This window comes from Camarhynchus parvulus, chromosome 5 (assembly GCF_901933205.1).
Source record: "Camarhynchus parvulus chromosome 5, STF_HiC, whole genome shotgun sequence".
Classification (NCBI taxonomy): Eukaryota; Metazoa; Chordata; class Aves; order Passeriformes; family Thraupidae; genus Camarhynchus; species Camarhynchus parvulus.
Genome location: NC_044575.1, coordinates 28,098,854 through 28,117,663, shown reverse-complemented (window position 1 = coordinate 28,117,663; position 18,810 = coordinate 28,098,854). Strand labels below are relative to the sequence as shown.

Genomic DNA, 18,810 nt, shown 5'->3' with positions numbered 1-18,810 from the left:
AAGTCACCTGGAGAGCTGCAAGCCATTTGTTTTACCCAGCTTCGGGTAGAGAGCCTCATCCTCTCAGTCTTTCTGTAATCTCAGTTTACACCTTTCCCTTCTATGAAAAGACACTGCTCTTGGCAGCCACCAGGCAGGGGACCATGGCTTATCCTGCCTGGCTGTGTGCAGAGGGTCCTGAGGCACTCACAGCAACACTGTGGGAGCTCATGCCCTCTGCTAGTGCCTAGTAAGAACCTCACTTTGTAGCTCTCTGTGTCAGGAGTTTTCCTCACTCTTTTATGGTGGCAGCAGACCTGGGCTCTCTATATTTAAGTCTCCAATGAAGAACTTTCCCCCCATAGGCGTGAGTTGCCCTCTCACAGCCCACAGCTGTGCAGTGAGCTGTGGGGCTGGCAGGCCCTGCAGCTCTGCCCTTACAGCCCAGCTTACATGGGAATAGGACTTCCCACCTTCTGCTGAATCTGATGTGTAGAATCTATGTCCTCTGAAATTGTGTTTCTAGATATGTATGTTTCCCCCAAGGTCACTTCCCTTTTGGCCCAGTCTTAGCGCTCAGTTAGTTCTTCAGTTTCTTTAGTACACAATGCCAAAACCATCTAACCACCAAAACCTCTTGCTCTCAGAGGGACAGGTTTGGAATAAGAACTGTTTAAGAGAGGAGGATGTATGTACCCAAAAATGAATACCATTTTTGCTGTGTTTCTCTTCTCCTGACACCAAAAGACATTTTGGGGCAGGTGAGAAGAGTCACTCTGCACTTCCACAGCATCTTAGCAGGACTATTCCCCAGAAACAGCAATAAAACTGTGTCCTGTGGGCTGGCAATGACAGTTCAGCTCCTCATTTTGTTCCAAGCCCTGGCTGCGTTATCTGTCAGGAAGATAATTCCTTGACCTTGTGGTCAGGGGATGAGTGCTTTGCTTAGTGATTAAGCCACTGCAGTAGATAACATGCTGTGATTTAATCCCTTTGGTAGCTGGTCCTAGAGGGGGGCAGGAGGGGCTGCAAAAATACAGTGGCTTGCAATAGGTCTGGAGACCTCAGAAACGGTGGCAACAATGCAGAAACTGTGGCTGTATGTGCCCATCCTCCTAAGTTAATTTGGTGGCAGGCTGGAAAACAACCAGCCTCTCTAGGGCACTATTTTGTCAAGTGATAGAGCCATATGGTGCAAAAACCCCACAGTTGTCTGAGGGCTTAGGCATGTCAGAAATCAGGGAGTCCCTCTGCGTACTGATCCTGTCTGCTAGCTGGCACATATAAAAAGAAGGTTTATAATTATTTTCCCCTGCTGATGGGGGAAGGGACTCCTAAATAAACAACTAATCCTGCTGATTTGAATTGGGAAAGAATGAGATAGAACCTTTCCTGCTGCTTCAAAGCTGTGGCTGGGATATGGCTGTGAAGCATGCAGCTGGCATGCTGGAATGCCCCACAAGCCTGCTTTATTCCAAGCAAGTGCAGCAAATGCATCAGAGCATGGGTGCATGACCAGGTTTCATATTGTACAAACTGAGGGTTGAAGCCCACTCTTCCAGTGGTATTTAGGGTTCTCTCTGCAAGTGAAATCAGAGAGGGAGAGCTTTGACTGACAGGGTCTCACCTAGGAGGTTTCATCCCCACAGCCAGACATCTGTCCCCTGCTTTTTGCTGTAATTGTTTCTTACCCCTGCCAGAGGAGAAGATGGAGACACGAGCCCACATCCAGTTTGCCAACAGTGAGGCACTATCATTCTTGAGAGAAAACCCCTGGCCTTTTTGAGCAAACCTCTCTTCCCAGGCTGTCACTGCATAGTTAAGGATTATGATTCCCCTTTAATCTGGCTTTTCCCTTTCACGAGGTCCCTGCTCTCTTTGGAAACAGCCCCAGCCTCCTACCCCACCCCAGACTACCTCTGGCTGTGGTGCCTCCTCTGTTGGGCACAGGAATGTGCTAGCTGTCACCATGTGCTTGCCCTTGGGCAATTGACCTCAGCAGGAACCAATCCCGGGTCTGGTGGCTGAATCGAAATGGTTGATTACAAATAAAGGTGGGTATGGATTGGTCTTTGCAAAACACTGGCAGCCAGCAATCCAGTTCTCTAATGAGAACAGGACTATGGGCATGCAGTGGGTCTCTACCAAACCCTGGCAGTTTGATATTAAACTCGGCCTTTGAGGAAGAAAAAAACCAAGCAACTTAAAAATAAAAATAAAAGAAAATTAAAAACCCCAAAACCAAACAAAAAAAAAAAAACCCAAAAAAAAAAACCAAAAAAACCCCAACACCCCCCCCCACCCTACCCCCGCAAAAAAAAAAAAGAGCAGAATTAAAACAGTCTTTAGTAGAAAAGTGGTTTTTTATCCTGTGGTTTTGAGATACATACCTGTTCTTAGCTCATCCTCTTGATCCTAGCTCTGACATACAGTAAAATCTTTTTTCTGCCAGCCCAGATTCAAATACTAAAAGAGGTGCTCCCCATCACCTTCTGCTTCACAGGACAACCCTGGGCACTCTTGGCTGCTGCCCTAGGGCCCAAAGGAAGGTGGTTTAGCTCAGGCTCCTTCCTAACATTGTGGGGTGCTGCCTGACAGATGCATGGAGCAGCACCCATGCAGGCCTGGGGTAGAGGAAGCCACTGGGCTGGGGTGCTCCAGAAGGCATTTCTCTGCTGCTGCAATGCAGGAGCCTTCACCAACAAGGAGACCTCAAAAATTCACAATTCATCATGACTTTCATGTTGGGTCCCAGTCTTATTTCCATTATATTATACATTTGTTTAAGTCCTGTATGTGCTTATCCCAGGCTTCTCTTTTCCATCCTTACTCCCACCATTCATTCACGACATGTTTCTTTGCTGCAGTGTAGGAAAGCCATCATAGTTGGAGATGTCTAGAACAGTTTTCCTACAATTTTCCACTCTGGCCAACCCTAACCCTTGTTGGGAAACATCATTCCTTTCTCACCTGAGGTCCTAAGTACTTTCTACCATTCTTCATTCCCTGAGGGCACCTAAAATGTGTGAAGCTGCTTGGCCACCGTACATCTGTTGCATTAGACATATAAACCATGTCTCCTATGATTTTAGGGATACTTAAATAACTCATTTTGTTATTTCTTTCTTCTTCAGACATTCTTTTATTTCCTCTGGGGAGTTATTTCATGCCTCCAATTTCTCCATGGAAAAACTTATGCTAAAATTATTCTCCATACATCTGATACATCAGCTCCCTGGCCATCCCTGCCTGTAGCTGAGGACACTGCAGTGCGTTGTCATGGAGAGGACTCAGACAGCATTACTGGGTCAGCAGGTACAGTACAGGGAGTTTTTACAGCCCTGGTGTCAGGATGGATGGGAAGGGCCTGTGGGCTCCAGGAGACTGCAGAAATTCCCCTGGTAGCTTACAGCAAGTTTTCTGTGCATTTGGGGACGTACAGGCTGCGACTGAATCATGTGGCAGCTGCGTTATGGTACAGTGGCTTTGCAGGGAGGGACCTGCAGCTTCCCAGAGACAGCAGGAGCTGCAAGAAATCTCTGGAGTGGCACAGTGCAGTCTGATCAGAGACACTTAGAGAGGACAGTAGGTGTGGGTGTGAACATCACTGCCTTCAGGAATCTCTACTTCTACAATTTTTTTTATGGAACCATAAGTAAAATGCATTGAAATGCCTGATTCTGCAAACAGATTGTGCAGGGTTTTTAAAAAAATGTAGGAATCACACAAAACTTCTGTTACAAGGCAGAGTGCCTTCTGCCTGGAAAATATTAGGACTCACAGCATCCAAGAGATGTAAGTTGGAGTGACAGCTACCATGAAAAGGGATATGGAGTATATGTACAGCTAACCTAAGATGTCAGGTGTTCTAGTGCTGCATAAAACCCTGAAGCTCTCAGCTTGCCTACCTGCCTACCATTTTCTGAGAGCAGGCAGGTCAGCTCTGGTTTACTGAAACAATCCTCCCTACCTTTACTTCCTCCTGAGCAGCAGTAAGTGAAACTGATAACAGAAAAAGCAACATCATGACGTATAGCTGTTAAAACATACCTAAAATCCCCGTCATGACAGGTCATGCAGACCTTTATGAGCTAGGTATGAATTTACTGGTAGAGTCCAGGTCAGAAGGAGAAGCTGGTGATAGGATGGATGTATCCTAGGATGCCAGCCTGCCCCAGAGCACCTGTGTATCATGTGATGCTGACTGCAGAAAAGAAAGCTCCTCTCTCAGGCAAGAAGGGACAGCCCTTCCCATGCCAGGCATTGGTCTAAGTGGGGAGGGCAACAGCTAAGCACTTCCACTGGGGCTGTTAATGCTTGCCCCATTCATGGTACTGCCTGGGAAAGCAATGCAGGGGAAGTAAATTAGCAGCAGTGTTTGATAATTAAAAATAAAACAGTAGCATTCCTTTGCTGTGCCACAACACCCCAGTTCTTCTGTAGGTTTTCAATCTACTGCACCCAAAGCCCAGATTCGGACAGTTCTTGTAGTTGCTTGTGCACAGACATGCCCCAGTTTAAGGAAGAACAGGGCAATTTAGTTTTCTTGAAGCCTCTGCAGACGTGTGGAGACTTGGCTGCACCCTGTGGTCAGCCCCCCGGCTACCTAGCTGCAGGCAATGGGAGCAGGAGCCTTGGGATCAAACTGGGACACAAGGACATCTTGACAGCTTCAGGTGGAAGCTGAAAATGGTGCAGAGGCTCCTAGACTGTGTGGATGAGGGATGCTGAAATTCCCTGGTGAGAACAAAGTACCACTCTTCCATCAGGGTTCATGTCAGATGTGGACTGAGTCCACCCAGGGTGGCTGTGTAGTGGTCCCTCTATAGTGAAAATGGTGCCTGTTCATGGATCTCATATTTTCCTTGAAATCTGAAGAAATAGCTGTTGCTGGGAGGTAAACATGAAGCCTGTCTTGTCAGCATGTACAGGAGACAGGTGTGTAAGTAGCAAAGCTAGTGAACAGAGTGGTCCCCTCCTAGGGTCTAAGAAATTGCATGCAATGTGGCACTTAACAAAACCTTCTCCTGCTGGGATAATATGGCTTTTTTCAGGAGGGAAAGAAAAATGGCTTTCAGCTTTACCTACACATCTGTGTTTTGTGCTCCCTTTCTCATTTATTTTCCTGCCTCTTATAAATCATTAAATACTTGTCAAAAATAGCACAGCTTACTTTGGAGGTGATTAAAAAAGAGATGAAATTATCACATCACCCTCCTACAAACCAAACATTCCCAGTAGTGCCCAACAGACAAAGAGCCAAATCTCTTACTCCCAACTGTTTAACTTATTATCTGACAAGGTACTTCTGTGCCAGCTGCTCTTCCCCTCAGCTGCACTGAGCTGCTTAAGCAGACACTGCTTTGTAAACACCCAGGAACACAGTGTCCATCACCAGGGTATTGACAAATTTGTCACCCAGTCTAAAAATATCAGCAGATATGTGACCCTCTCATCCCACTGCATTGGGTACTGCTCAGGCAGGAGGAAATTTCCACTGAGCTCTTGAAAGCATAAGCTCTGCCAAGCCACTGTGATTTACATAAATAATGAAAAGTTTAATATATCTAGACTCTATTCACTCCTGGAATAACTCTGCTGGCCCTAGAGAGGTAACTAATGGGATGAACTGGGCCCTGTAAGTTTAATGTGCTGAAAGAAAGTGTTATTGTATGCTGCCACATAGAGATCTAAGTGATCCCAGCTAGCCAGGATGCTATAAGGATACTCACTCCATGTTTACTCATTCATGTAACATTTCCATCTGTGGCTCCAGCCCATTTCTGCTAATGCACCTTCCTCTCACTCTGCCCCTGTCCTGGGCTCCCAGCGCAGCCTTATATAACCTTCAGACCCTCTCCCCCCACCCCCCTATTTAAAAGTGTTTCAGGGTTAGGAGACAATGCCCAGAAGTGGTGGCTGGCGGTTTAAAACCTTTATCCTCCATGAAGCACCAGCTGCAGATCAGGAGTCAGGGGAGCTGCCACAGCAGGGCCACAGGGATATCCCTGCACTGCAACCAGAAGAGGTCAATTAGAGGACTGCATGGGGATTAGGGAGGACATGAGTGAGAGCTCCAGCTAGATCAGGGAGGCCAACATGGCCCAGGGCAAATCACATCAGTTCTTTCTGCTTCAGTTTGCTTGTACTTAGGCTGGGGGCGATAACTGGTTTACCTCACAGCCAGGTCCTGAGATTAGATGCAGGGAGCTGTGTAAAGCACATAAGAACAAAACAGCACTGGCAGTTTGGTTTTGTAATACAGGATGATTCTTCCTGCCAGAGTGGTTTTGCAATGCAGAGGATTTCTGAATGGCAGGGATGTAGGAGATGAGTGCAAAGTTACCAGAGAAAGACTTGGGTCCTTTCAGACTAGAATCTTACAATAACAAGGTAATGTTTCACAGTAAAGAGGCATGCTCAAAGAGTGGGCTAAGGACAAAGAAGTCAGACCTAGAAAATATTTTTTTTCATGTCCTAGTGTTAAGAGGCATGTGGGATGTGGGGCATATTCCATTATGAAGGCTCTGAAAACTGGACTCCCCAGAGTGCTGGATGGTCTCCATGAATGGAGAATCTCAGGTATCTTGTGTTGGAAGAGTTTTGCTTTTTTTTTTTTTTCTTGTTCCCAGTGTTTTCTCTTCAAGCCATCACCTAGTAATATCTCAAGAAAAAGGAGGGCAGAGCTGCTGCCTGCCTAGAAGCCAGAAGCATTATGATTTTCTTACCCTGCCTCTGTACTGGCTCTTCAGATTGGGTGCTACTTGCTTGCCAAGGACTTGTGGGGCTGCACTCCCCCACGTAGTTGTATTAGAGCTCCATCAACTCCCTGTACTGCACTGCAAAGCCGGTGTCTTGGGGCTGACTTCCAGAAGGACTGGGCTAAGCCAGTGTCTTCCTCTTCTTTGCCTATGACAGCCTTCTTTCACAACTATGCAGACTAACTCCAATCCTAACAAACTATATTCCCTTGGAGCTTGACTCAGCAAAGCATTAGCGCTTACACTGGATTGCTTTGAAGGGAGCCTGTGTGATCTGAGAACAGGTCACAGAGCACCTCCCAGAGCACCTCTGCTCTCCTGGATGTAGTGGCTGCTCTACTAAACAGCACAGTTTCAGGTCCACAGAGCAGAACTACGTGTGAAGGCACCAGTTACCATCTGTAATGTGCTGCATCTAACTAGCTTTGTATCTCATCCTTACATCTCCCTGCATCTTCTTTAAAACAAAACCCCAACAAGACCAAAAAACACCCAAAAAACCCCCTTGTTTGAAATGGCATTTCAACTACTACATTTTTGTCTTTACCTGCAGAAGAACGCCCACAGCTGAAAGCAGGTCTTTCTTTGATGCAACAACTGCGGCAATGAGAAGCCATCCTCAGGTAGGATCCAATAAGCCGGGCTATGTATTGCAAATTCTGTTTCCCACATATCCCTGTCCAGCCTTGGCTTAATAAAGACATGTAGACGTCTTTAACTAAGTCCCCTCTCAAACCTGCATATTCAGCATTTGTTTAGCAAACAGAATTCCCCTGGCATCAGGAGAAATTTTAGCAAAGAATGAGTCTGCAGCTCCATAGCATGCTAAAAGGAAAACAGATAACCAAGGTGAGAAATCTAATCCTCACATCCCTCTTATGCATGTGGAGAAAGAACTTAGTATAAACTGGCTTAAAATTTACCTTGCAAAATATTAACCAGTGGTGGTGCAGCTGCTCCTCCTAATAGCTTTTAGACATACCTGTCAAATTCAATCTTGACAGAGAGAATGAGTTTTAGTGATGAATTTTGCGTGAAGAGGAAGCACACAGGTAAGATTGTTGGGACTCTCTCTGTCACTGAAGGGCTCCAGTTTCAGCCCAGATGCCACTAAAGCCTAGAATATCCACATAAACAAGACTTTCTGAACATGCAAAATGTGTTCCATTGTGTTCCAAAATTCCTCCAGAGGTCAGCCAAAAGAAACTGCTCCTTAGTCAGTGCTTCTCCTCCATGCTAATTGCTTTTTTAGTTCTCCCTAACCTGCAGCTCAATTGCAAAACACCAAATAAGCCCCATCTAAAAGGGCCATGCTTTTTACATGTGACCCAGGGTTTAACTTCTGTTCCTACAGAAATCCAGCAGTAGAATTCCTTCTCAAATAGAAGCATAAGCAGAATCAAGAAATACCTCTCATGCCTCCATCCAAACTGCTGACTTAAATTTTCCATGCTGCAATTTTAAACTCAAAATTCACTGAATTTCATGGACTTAGGACTTAAACCACTACAGAAATAAAAAATATCCATACACAGATCAGTGTCTTTTGAAAAAAAATATTTTTTCTCAGATTGCACATTCAAAACTTGAGCTATACACTGCACAGTAGAGGAACACTAGTTTGCCAATCCAATTACCTTCGTGTAGGTTTGTGTTGATTAGTTCAGCTGTAGCCCCAAGGTGTCAAACTCAGTCAACAGCAAGAGATGGACCCCGCTGTAATTACAGTCAGTGGCCAAGACATGTCTCCTGGGCTGCAGAATGTTCTCCGCCTGGAGATGCCCTTGGCAGAGGGAGGTTTGGAGAGTCGTCAGGTAGATTGCAGTAGAGCTTTAGGGAAAACATGCTCCTCCAGTTAGAGGCTGCCTGCTCATTCACCCATCACCATTTGCCTTCTTTCCACTGTTTCCCATCTGTCCCCCTTGTCCCTCTGCTAAATTAACCAAGCAGTGAATTTCAACCTCAGTGCAACGACACAGGGAAGCAAAACCCTTTATATATATACTGGCAGGCTTTCTCTCCAGCCCCAAAGGCTACAAATCAGATGAAACATTGGCTATGCTGGAGTCACTGCAGGTTTTATCCCAACTCTAGCGCTGCCAGGGAGCAAGGGCAGTTTTGCAGTGGCTGGATTTGAGCCACTGACCATCTCTTTTCTAGGTCTTTGCAGGTATGAGAGTACACATAAATAAATCACTGAGGCATGGACAACATGTGGAGAAGTTTGTGTTTTCTCAAGGACCTTGTCCAGTGTTAGAACAGGATTTGTTTCACTGTTTTAATTGCTGCTTTGAGGATGAGGGTAAGGGGATAGCCTCCCTGCTGGACACACTAATGCAGCTGTGCTTTCCACAGTTATCAGATTTGAGTGTTAATGCATTTCACCAAGGGATGTTTTACTTTAATAACCACTCAAAATAAATAAATAAATACATAAATACATAAATAAATATTACTTTGTATTTTATAAGCAACATTTGTCCAAAGTCTTTGAAGTGCTTTGCCAATCAGAGTCTTACTATTTCCTGTGAGTCCCAAGAGCCCAACTCTGCTTCCGTTTATATCAATAGGAGCAGGTCCAGCCTCTGAGGACTTGCCTGGCATTACAGAGTGAGCCAATGACTGGCAGAGCGAACATTGCTCAGGTGCCCTAATTCCTACTTTCACGCTGCCTGCCCTTAACACCACCAATCATACTTTGATTCAAAGATCAAATCTTATAAAAATAAAAAAAATACCTATGTCTTAATTTTCAACACTGTATAATGCCTCTAACTTTGCAGGGCACCAGTGTATTTGGTCTATTGTTAGTGTTCGTTTAACAACTTCTTTAAAGCCTTCTAGGAGGGCTCTGACCTGCTGTTACCTCCTGGGAAATTCTGGTAAGCAATCTATGCATGCTAGACTGCATGTCTGTGCCATATGTCAACCCTCTCCTGGTTATCTCTTCTACTATGTTCTATGTCAGAGACATCCACAAAGAAACAAGATCCTGTCTCTTCTTGGTGCTTCTCCTCCAGTCCAGGTCTGACTGCTATCACCAGAGCAACCCAATCCGGCGTCACAGATGGTGGAACAGAGAGCTGATGCTGCCTGGAGCCAGAAAAAAACCAAACCAAAGTGCCTGCTTCAGATGTGTGCTTACAACTCCAACTCAACAGAGTGCATGTGGAAACCTGGAGCAGAATGCTGTTGTACTTGAATGCTGTACACAGGGCACAGGTTTTTCACATTTCTGGTGTATTTAATTGCAGAAGGACTCAGTTCCCCCTAAATAGTATTGAGTTAGCTCTTATAAAAAAGACATGATCCTCATCTAAGAGAATCTGTAACATACCTTATTTTGTGTATCTACTCTTTCTTGTGCTCTATATAAGAATACAACTCTTAGCACCAGTGGCAGAGAAATGCTGCCCTGCTCAGTAGACACTGATAAGAGCTGGGTGAACTTGTTGTTGTATGCAGCTCATGAGAACTATAAGCTTGGAACTCTGGAGAACATTTAGTCCAACCTCCTGCTCAAGATAGGGCAAATTGGATAAGGTGGCTGAGGGTCTTCTTGAGTTTTGAGAATTCCTGAGGGTGGTGATTTCCATTTACAAGTGACCTCTGTGTTTCCCCAGAAGTCCAGATTCCACAGGTTCATCCATTTTTATATCTTAATGAACAAGTGGCTTGTGTCGGTGCTTGTCAGTTTGTGGGCTGTCCACAAATTTCTCTCCTTTTCTCCCTCCTCCAAAAGAAAAGAAGGAATTCTACAGATGTTTGTAAGAGAAACTTGGAAAGGAGAAGGAGAGGTGAGGATACATTGGGAGGGGTAACAGCAAAAAAGAAATTGTGTTTGTGAGCACTTTTAGACAGCTTCTGCCCAGCTCTGATCATAATGTCTACTTACATGGCCTTGATCTGTGCTTACCCTAGCTTGGTACTGGCAGCAGCCAAGGGGCACCCAGTGTATATGGCATTCTGTACTCCAGCCTCCCTCACCTTCAGCATGGGATTGCAGCAGCTTTGAAAATGCAGTCCTGTAACTTAAACCAAACTGCCCATCACTGCAGGCAGAATCAGCTAGGGTGGTTTTGGCTCTTATTCAGCAAGCTCTAGTAGTCAGCAACCTCTGTTTGCGTTTCCCGCTGGAGAGTGCAGCTGTAGTCATCTCTGGTGTAAACAATCAATCAGTAACTCAGAGGCTTCAAGCAGATTTTGCAGCCCTCTCTGAAAAAAAATGCATGTGCTTGTGGGGTGGAGGACAGAAAAACTTGCTTCCTCTCTGTAAAGACGACTGAGGTCAGTCTTTAAAACACACCCAGAATGCAAAATGTATTTAAAACAGTATGTGAAATAGCTGCCACATTTTTGTGCGGTACCCTGCTCCCCCAAAATACGAAATTAGGGTGGATGTTGGTTTTCATTGTTTTTTAAATGCTCATGCCAAGGAGTTTTCTGTCATGTTACGATGGACAACCAGTGGTGCATCCTCACTCATCCATGACAAGATCTTTCATTTCTTACTAAGTTGAGCATGCAGCTCTGCTTCGAAGGCCATCTTGTCAAAGGTGCGCACGTTCGTCTCTTCCCGCACCTTTTCCCGGACATGGAAGGATGCTCGAGCAACAGACCTGGCATTTTCTAAGACAGTCTTCTTCTCCCTGAAGATCTGCTCACTTCTCTCCAGCTTCCTCTCTATAGAGAGGAGAATTTCCCTCCGCCGTAAGTCCTCATACTGTTCCACCTTTTGCTTGTTCATCTTCTGCACTTTTTCCTTTTCCAGACGGCTCAAGACCACTTTGCGGGCTTTTTCCTGGACAGCCTCTTCAGCCACCTGGGCAGCATGCTGGATCTTTCTCTCTGTCTCTCTAGCCAGTGCTTCCAAGTGCTCCTTCTGCTCTCTTTCCTTCTTCTCTGCTGCCAGTTTAGCTCTCTGGATCTGCATGTCCTCGCGCCTGGCCTTCTCCCTCAGCTCCTGGTTCCTCTTCTCCACAAGCTGCTCGTAGTTCTCCTGAGCCTTTGTCAAACTCATCTTCAGGGATGCCTTCAGCATTTCCTTCTCTTCTGCCTCCTGCTTGGCTAGTTCCCTGAGCAAGGCCTCATGCTTCAGCTTCTCTGCTTGGTTGAACAGTCTCTTTTCCTTCTGCAGCTGCACCTCCTTTTTCAGCCTCTTCTGGGCAGCTGTGGACAGCTTCTCTTGCAGGAGCTGCTCCTCTCGCTCCTGGTGCTCCTTCTTGACCTCTTCCTTTGCCTTCAGGTTGAGCTCTTGATGGAGTTTTTTCTGCTTGTCCTCCTTGATGGCCCTCTCCAGCCTCTCCCTCCGCAGCCGCTCCTGCTTCTCCGCTTGCTCCCGCCACCTCTCCTCACATACCAGGAGCTGCTTCTGCTTCATCAAGGCAGCTTCCTCCTGCTCCTGGTTCAGTCTCCCTCGCCGCTTCTCCACCTGGCTCTCCCACATCCGCTGACCCTGCAGGAGGGCCCTTTGCTTCTCCTTCTCCTCCTGCTCCTTCCGCTGCTCAGCCAGGCGCCGCTGGCTGTCCCACTGCAGGTGAGCTGCCTGCCGCTGCTCCCGCAGGAGGTTGGCCTCCTGGTGCTTGGCGATCATCAGTGCCGCGATCTTCTTGTCCCTCTCTGGCACCTCTGAGAGACCCTTCTTCCTCTTCACCTCCCTGACGATCCTCTCGACTCTCTGGGCAGTCTGTGGTGAGTGGCTGAGGTCGCCCAGGCTGAAGCTGCGCCCCAGCAGCGTTCCATTGGCGGCGGCTATCCCCCGACCCCGGCCGCACACTTTGCCCCCGCGCTCCCGCAGGCTCTCCCCGCTGTAGGACGACGAAGCGCCCGACTCAGAGGAGGTCTTGCCCCAGCTACCCTCGCGGCGCTTCTGCAAGGAGTCCAGGGAGTGGCTCTTTCCCTTGGCACCCCTCGATGCCCTGGCCTTCCCCCCGCCATGCGTCCGGGGCCCGCCGGCAGCTGCGGCCGCAGCCCGGGAGGAGACGCGGGCGGCGGGCGAAGGCGGCAGGCTGCCGAGGGGCCCGAGGATCCGCCTCTTCTCCTCCCGGATAATCCTCTCCCGCTCCTCCCGGCATTGCTGCAGCTTGCGGCGGCGCTCCCGCTCGTAGGCCTCGTAGAGGCCGGCGGCCACCCGCATGGAGCGCCCGGGCGCCTCTCTCAGCAGGTCCCCCAGCGCCCGCGGCAGCAGCTCCACGGGCCGCACGGCGCAGCGGGCGCAGGCCTCCAGCGACCGCGGGCTGGTCAGCACGTACCGGCTGCCCTCCGCCGCCGCGCAGTCGAAGTTGTACAGGTCCAGGTGCAGCAGCGGCGACTGCTCTCCAGGACGGGCCGGCTCTCCCCCCGCCGCCCCCCCGGGCGCCGGGCAGGGCTGCGGGGGAGGCTCGGCCGGCGGCTCCACCATGGCTCGGCCTGCGGGGCAGAGAGCGGCGGCGGGTGAGCGGGCGGGCAGCGGGCGCACAAACCCCTTTGTGTCCCCGGGGCAGGGGCGAGGAGCGGCTGAGAGGGGGCGGCGAGGTGCGCACCGGTGCCTGGGCTGGGCTGCATTTGTGCAGGAAAGGGGCAGGTCGCGGCAGGTGCAGGGCATGGACGGGAGGTGTCCGGGGGCGGGGGTGCCCGGGGCGGGGAGCCGTGTTTGGGCGGTCGGGCACAGGGGCGTGGTGCGGGAGTCTTCGGGACGCGCGGGTTTTGCCCTGTGGTGTGCGCGGGGGCGTTTGGGGTGACGGGGGTCGTTCAGGGTCCTCGGGCAGGTTCGGGCAGTGGGCGCAGAATTGTTCGGCAAGGAAGGGGGGTGCACGGGGTGTGTCTGGGCCGGGAGGGCAGTCTGGGCTGAGGGATAGCCGGGCTATGAACGAGGATGCTGTAGGTGCGCTGGGCTTGGCGGACTGGCGGACGAGAGTCTCCGCGCGTGAATGGGTGAACGAAGAAAGGGGTGCCCGGGGGTGTCAGGCAGGGCTGGCAGCGGGACCGAGACGCACTCCCGGGCCGCGGCGCAAGACGGAGCCCCCCGCCCGCCCCGGTCCCCCGCGGCACTCACCGGGCGGGCGCGGCCGCAGCCCCGCTCTTTGTCTCGGTGCCGGCGGCCTCGGGGCTCAGGCGGGCGGCGGCGGCGGCTCGTCCATGGCAGCCCGGGCCCCGCGCGGCGCCCCCACCTGCGGGGCGGGCACGGCGGCGGGCACGGCGGCCGCCCGCAGGCTGCGGCGCCCCGCGCTGCCCGCTGCAGCCCCGCGCGGGGGCGGGCGGAGGCGGGCGCGGGGGAGCCCGCCCCGCAGCCCCGCCGCGCCGCCGCGGCCGGGGGCAGCGCTGCGGCCGGGCGGGGACCCGCCCCCGCCTCCCCGCCGCGAGGGGCCGGGCCCGGCGCTGTTGCGGCGAGCGCGGCGCGGGGCTGGCTCGGGTGGCGGGTAAGTGCCCGGCCGGCCAGGAGAGTGTCGTTCCCTGCAGGCATCCCCGCTCCCTGTGTGCGCATCCCTTAATCCCTGCGTCCTGCCCTGCACCTGCCCCTCCGAGCTTGCGTCTTTCCCTGCAGACCATCCCTAAATGAGCGACACTTTCACGGTCGTGCCCCCTGTTTTGCATTGTACCTGCACACAAACAAGCCCATCTGTATTTACCGTTAATATAGACAAGGATAAAAAGGGTGTAAGAAGGAGCAGGAGATGCTAACCCAGTTTTACAGATGGGAAACTGAGCCCCAGGGAGATGAAGATGCCTGCCTTGGGCTGCCTAGGGAATTCACAGCAGAGCTGGAAAGAAATGGCAAAGCTCTCACATTTCAGTTCAAAGCAGTTTCCAGCCATGAAACCTTATTCCCTTTTGTGCTAGTGTAAGCTATTGCTTGATGCAAAGATGTGTCAGGCTATACAGTACACCTTTTTGAGTACCCAGTTTGAATGTGGTGCTTGCAGTTACTTTGAAATATCCCTGGTTTCTACATACTTTGAAATATCCCTGTTGAGCCCTGAATCCTGGGCTCAACAGCCTCAGTGGAGTTGAGAAACGCTTTGCTCTGGGAATACCATTCAGCCAAAAGAGGATCACTGCTGCTTGTGGAGCTGAAGAGCATCTGTGCCACTTAGTGGAGCAACTCTTGATTTTTTCAGGCAGAGGACAGTAAAAAATGCACCATTAGTCACTGTGTTATGAAGTCAAAGTTCTTCAGCAATTTCTCACTGAACTTCTATAGGTGTGCCTTAATATGCTTTGCTTTAATAATGAAGGATATGGTACTCCCCAGACAACTTTCCAGGATGGCCCAGGACAAGGATACAGAGCAAAAGAAGGACCCAAAAAGGCTTGGGAGTTCTTAGCAGAAAGCTGATGAGCTGAAGGTTGGTTGTCATTTCATATTGTACAGGCAAAGACTGTGCTGATGAATGCACAGGGTAATGATGCATCCACAGCAAGTGAGCAAACTCCACCAATAAGCCATATTGACTAATCTGATCTCATTCATTCATCATCTTGATAGTCTGCAGGGGACAGTTATAAAGCTTGGTTATTAGTCACGTGAAAAATTCTCAGGCCAGGGACCAGCTCTGCCATATGAAGAGCCCAGCCTTCTGGCTGATGGGGCTAACCATTAATACTTGCTGTAGCAGCGTAGCTGTCAAGCCATAGCTGTGCTCCCTCCTCATGGGAAGTATTAAGCTGCTAAGTGCATATGCCAGGTAAGGTGTAGGCTCCTCCAAGCTTTTGGCATGTTGCTATTTCAGCCTTCATCAGGACTGTATTTGGGCCTTGATCTTTTCAGGTTTCCATGTGTATCTTTGGGAGCCTTGTAAATGGTCTCCTAAATGCAATTAAAAAGGGATTTATCAGGAGGTTTTTAGAAGCAGCTGGATGTGACTTTAGGAGACATTAACACACACTATCCAAACACGGAGTCATATCCCTATCTCATCAAGACTAAAGGAGTTTTGGGGTGGGGAAGGAGGAGATCATTGGAGGAGTTTAAGTGGATCGCTGCTAGTGAGTAATTTTTTCCCAGACACAATTATAAAGCCTATTTCTCTGTTGGCTAGATATGTCTAGAAATCTGTGTGCTCAGGTGGAGCAGTACTATAACGTTATGCTGTAATAAACATTTCTAATTTTGCATCACTACTAATGATAACAAGAGATGGGGGGCAGTGGAAAACTGGAACTACAGATTGAGTGGGTGGAAATTTTTGTATCACTTCAACAAATTCTTCTGTACGCCTTCCATTGCTCATGTATTATTTACTTTCTTCCCATCTAACTTTAAAACTGCCCAAACCTGGGTTCTTCCCTGGGTTCTTCATGAGAGCTATTTCACAACCTACTACAGCTCATTGGTAAAAGCTTTTGAGTTACTTTCAGCTTCAGTTTTTCCCTCTCTTTGTTTTGGCTTCTCTAAGTAATTTGCACTCCCTCCTGCTTGGGTGTATGCCTTACAAATGTTTGTAAACTGTTTCTGTGTCCCCTCAGAGACAAGAACACATACTGTCATCACAAATCCAACCCCCCATGGTTGCACAGGGAGCTATCACCTTCTGTCTCCTCCCAGTGTGTCAGACTCTCATGGTAGCCACAGCCCAACTGAGCAGTGGCTTCCTGCCCAGCACTCAGCTTGGTGTTGCCTGGCAGGCTCTGTGCACATTCCTTGTGCTGGTGTGTTGCCTTCCTCCTGTCTAGCTAATTTCTTTGTGTCCCCTTCTCTAATTTTCTAGCTCTCTTAAGGCTAGATCAATATAGTTTGACTTTCCAGAACTCCTCCCTCCTCTGCCAAGATGAATGTTAGTTGGTGAATTATTTCCTCCTTGCTAAATAGCCTTTGTTTTCCAGGTTGAATCCTATCTTCATCTAGTTTGCAATTTCTACTCTCTGTCTCAGGCTTTTTATACTGTTGTTGGGGCAACCCTGACCTACTGTGTAGCTACCTGAACTCTCAGCCTATTCCTTCTTCCTTAGATTCTTCCTGGTTTTTCACCAGATTATTCCTGCACCCTCCTGAGCCCTATGGATAAGGGGAAAGTGACAGCCTTGGGGAGAGGAGAGAAGAAGAGAGTAGGGAGGCCTCTGACACAATTTTTGCTAGCATCTCCCACGCATATTGCCCTTCTCTTCCTAGCTGCTGCTGGGACACAGGCACCATCTGGCCAAATATGTCCCTTCCCTGCCCAGCTGCAACTCCTGCCCCTCTCCCAGGACACACCAGTGCCTCTCCAGCCCAACCTTCTTTTGTCAGCTGGATAGTTTAAACACTAAATAAAACTTTGATGAGGCACTTAGGCTAATGTTTTACTGATCCCCAGTGCCATGCTATCCCTGGTTCCTTCCCTCTGAACAGCCGCTTGTCACATGCCATAATCCTTTGTTTACAGTGCTGCAGCCCATCCACCTGAGTGATTTTACAGCCTGCTCTGTGATAATACTGAACATAAAGTCCCATTTGACTTTATACATTGGGCTAGCCTGATAGCCGAGGTCCAAAGCCCAGCATGCCACAATGTCAATGTAACAACCAGACAAAAGCCAAAGTCCTGTGTGAGATTTCAGTGTTGGTTCCTTTTTTATATTTCCCATGCTTTGCCTTTGGTTTTTGTCACTTTGTGCTTCTGCTCTGCCCGCAGTCCTGGCACAGCTTGCCTTTACCTTCCTGCATGGATGGCAGGATGGGCGTTTGCTTTCCTCCTGCCACCACAGACTGCCTGCTGAGAGACGTGGCAAGGCATCCCTCCTCTCTTGCACCCTGCCAGGCTGTTCTGGTGTGGTGAGTGCACAGCATCCTGAGAGATTTCAAAGTAACTGCCCAAAGCTGAGGCACCGTCCCCACGGCTCACAGCCCAGAGGCTTTGCCTAATGTTGACATCTGTGGGTGACCCTCACTGGAGTCTCTAGGGAAATGGAGCTTCTGGCTGGGGCAGCTGCCCAGAGCAGGGAAGCAGAGAAGAGATGGTGTGTGAGGAGGTAGCTAGGACTGGTGACATGCGGTGGGGGGCGATGCAGAGGGCTACTGCCAGAAGCAAAATGTTTGGCAGCCGCTGGGGCCAGACTTGCATTGCAAATACTATAGCTTTCACTCTAATATAAAGCTGGAGTCTGAGGCCAGTGTGCTGATGGTGAGTTGTTATTTGTGTTCATCTTGCTGGGAAACACCATGGTGTGTGCTGTTTGCTGTCTCATTGAAACCAGTCAGTCCTCAGTAATGAAAAGATTTTGTTGGTCCCTGGCTGAAGGGATTTGCAAAGAATTGTCTGTGTCTGTGTTTGAGGACTGGCAGCAGTCTTGCTGCATGGATGCTTTCTCAGGTTCATGCTGAACAGCTCTCTATTTGGCTTTGTGCAAGTTTGGCACATGTGCAGTAGTTTCGTATTTGGGTAAACCTAGTCAGTTACCAGGGCTGTTTGAACAAAACTATGGTAGGCTGGCAGAGAAGATGAGGGGAAAAAAACTTGTCACTGCGTATTTCCATGGAAACAAGTATAGGTATTAGGGCAGATTTTATTTGGTTTTCAAGATATTCTGTTGTCAGTGGTTATTTCTGGAGCAATTAGAATGTTGGCATATATTGGCAGAAACCAAACCCCAGATATGTCTGTTGAACCTAATGCACGCAGTTCTTCTGGTCAGGCTTGGCTTCTTTAGGAAACTCATGGGTCATGAGGGAGTTATGGAGCCCTTGCACACAGTGAAGGATTTGGCCCCAAGGTCATAGAGCAAACTTCAGATGAGGTAAACAAACAGCTGAAATGAGTATGAGGATGTGTTTGCTGTGAGAGGTCAGAATACACCACTGGAGTGATCCATGCAGGGCTACAAACTACATGTGCACAAGCTGCTCTCCATACTAATAGTGCAGTGACCCAGACTAGGCTCTAATAAGCAAGGGCCATTGAATGTAAACTCAACAGGAAGGCTACATCCTAATGCGACATGGTTACATTTTCAAGCTGAAGCTGAAATGCAATTACATCCCATTCATTTACTTGAAAACTGTTGGTTTTGAGCAAATGATCAGTCTTGCATGCTGCTTCAGTTTCCAAGCTGTGCTATTTATTCTAGCACGGCCTGGGAATCACAACATGAAGCTATTGAAGAACAGTGGGAAATG

At 49.0% G+C, this 18,810-nt stretch overlaps 1 protein-coding gene across 1 annotated transcript; it reads right to left on the bottom strand.

Annotated features, from left to right (window-relative positions):
* Positions 1 to 7,582: 7,582 nt before the first annotated feature.
* On the bottom strand, positions 7,583 to 13,844 carry CCDC177 (coiled-coil domain containing 177). The gene is made up of 2 exons (XM_030950084.1): positions 13,774 to 13,844; positions 7,583 to 13,148 (listed from the first exon to the last, which is right to left on the bottom strand). Exon 2 carries the CDS (start codon positions 13,138 to 13,140, stop codon positions 11,242 to 11,244), a length of 1,899 nt encoding a protein of 632 aa, XP_030805944.1. The 5' UTR covers positions 13,141 to 13,148; positions 13,774 to 13,844; the 3' UTR covers positions 7,583 to 11,241.
* Between the last annotated feature and the right edge of the window lie 4,966 nt (positions 13,845 to 18,810).

Coding starts and splice junctions, on each gene's coding strand:
- CCDC177 (XM_030950084.1), bottom strand. CDS start 13,140: ATGGTGGAGCCGCCGGCCGAGCCTCCCCCGCAGCCCTGCCCGGCGCCC.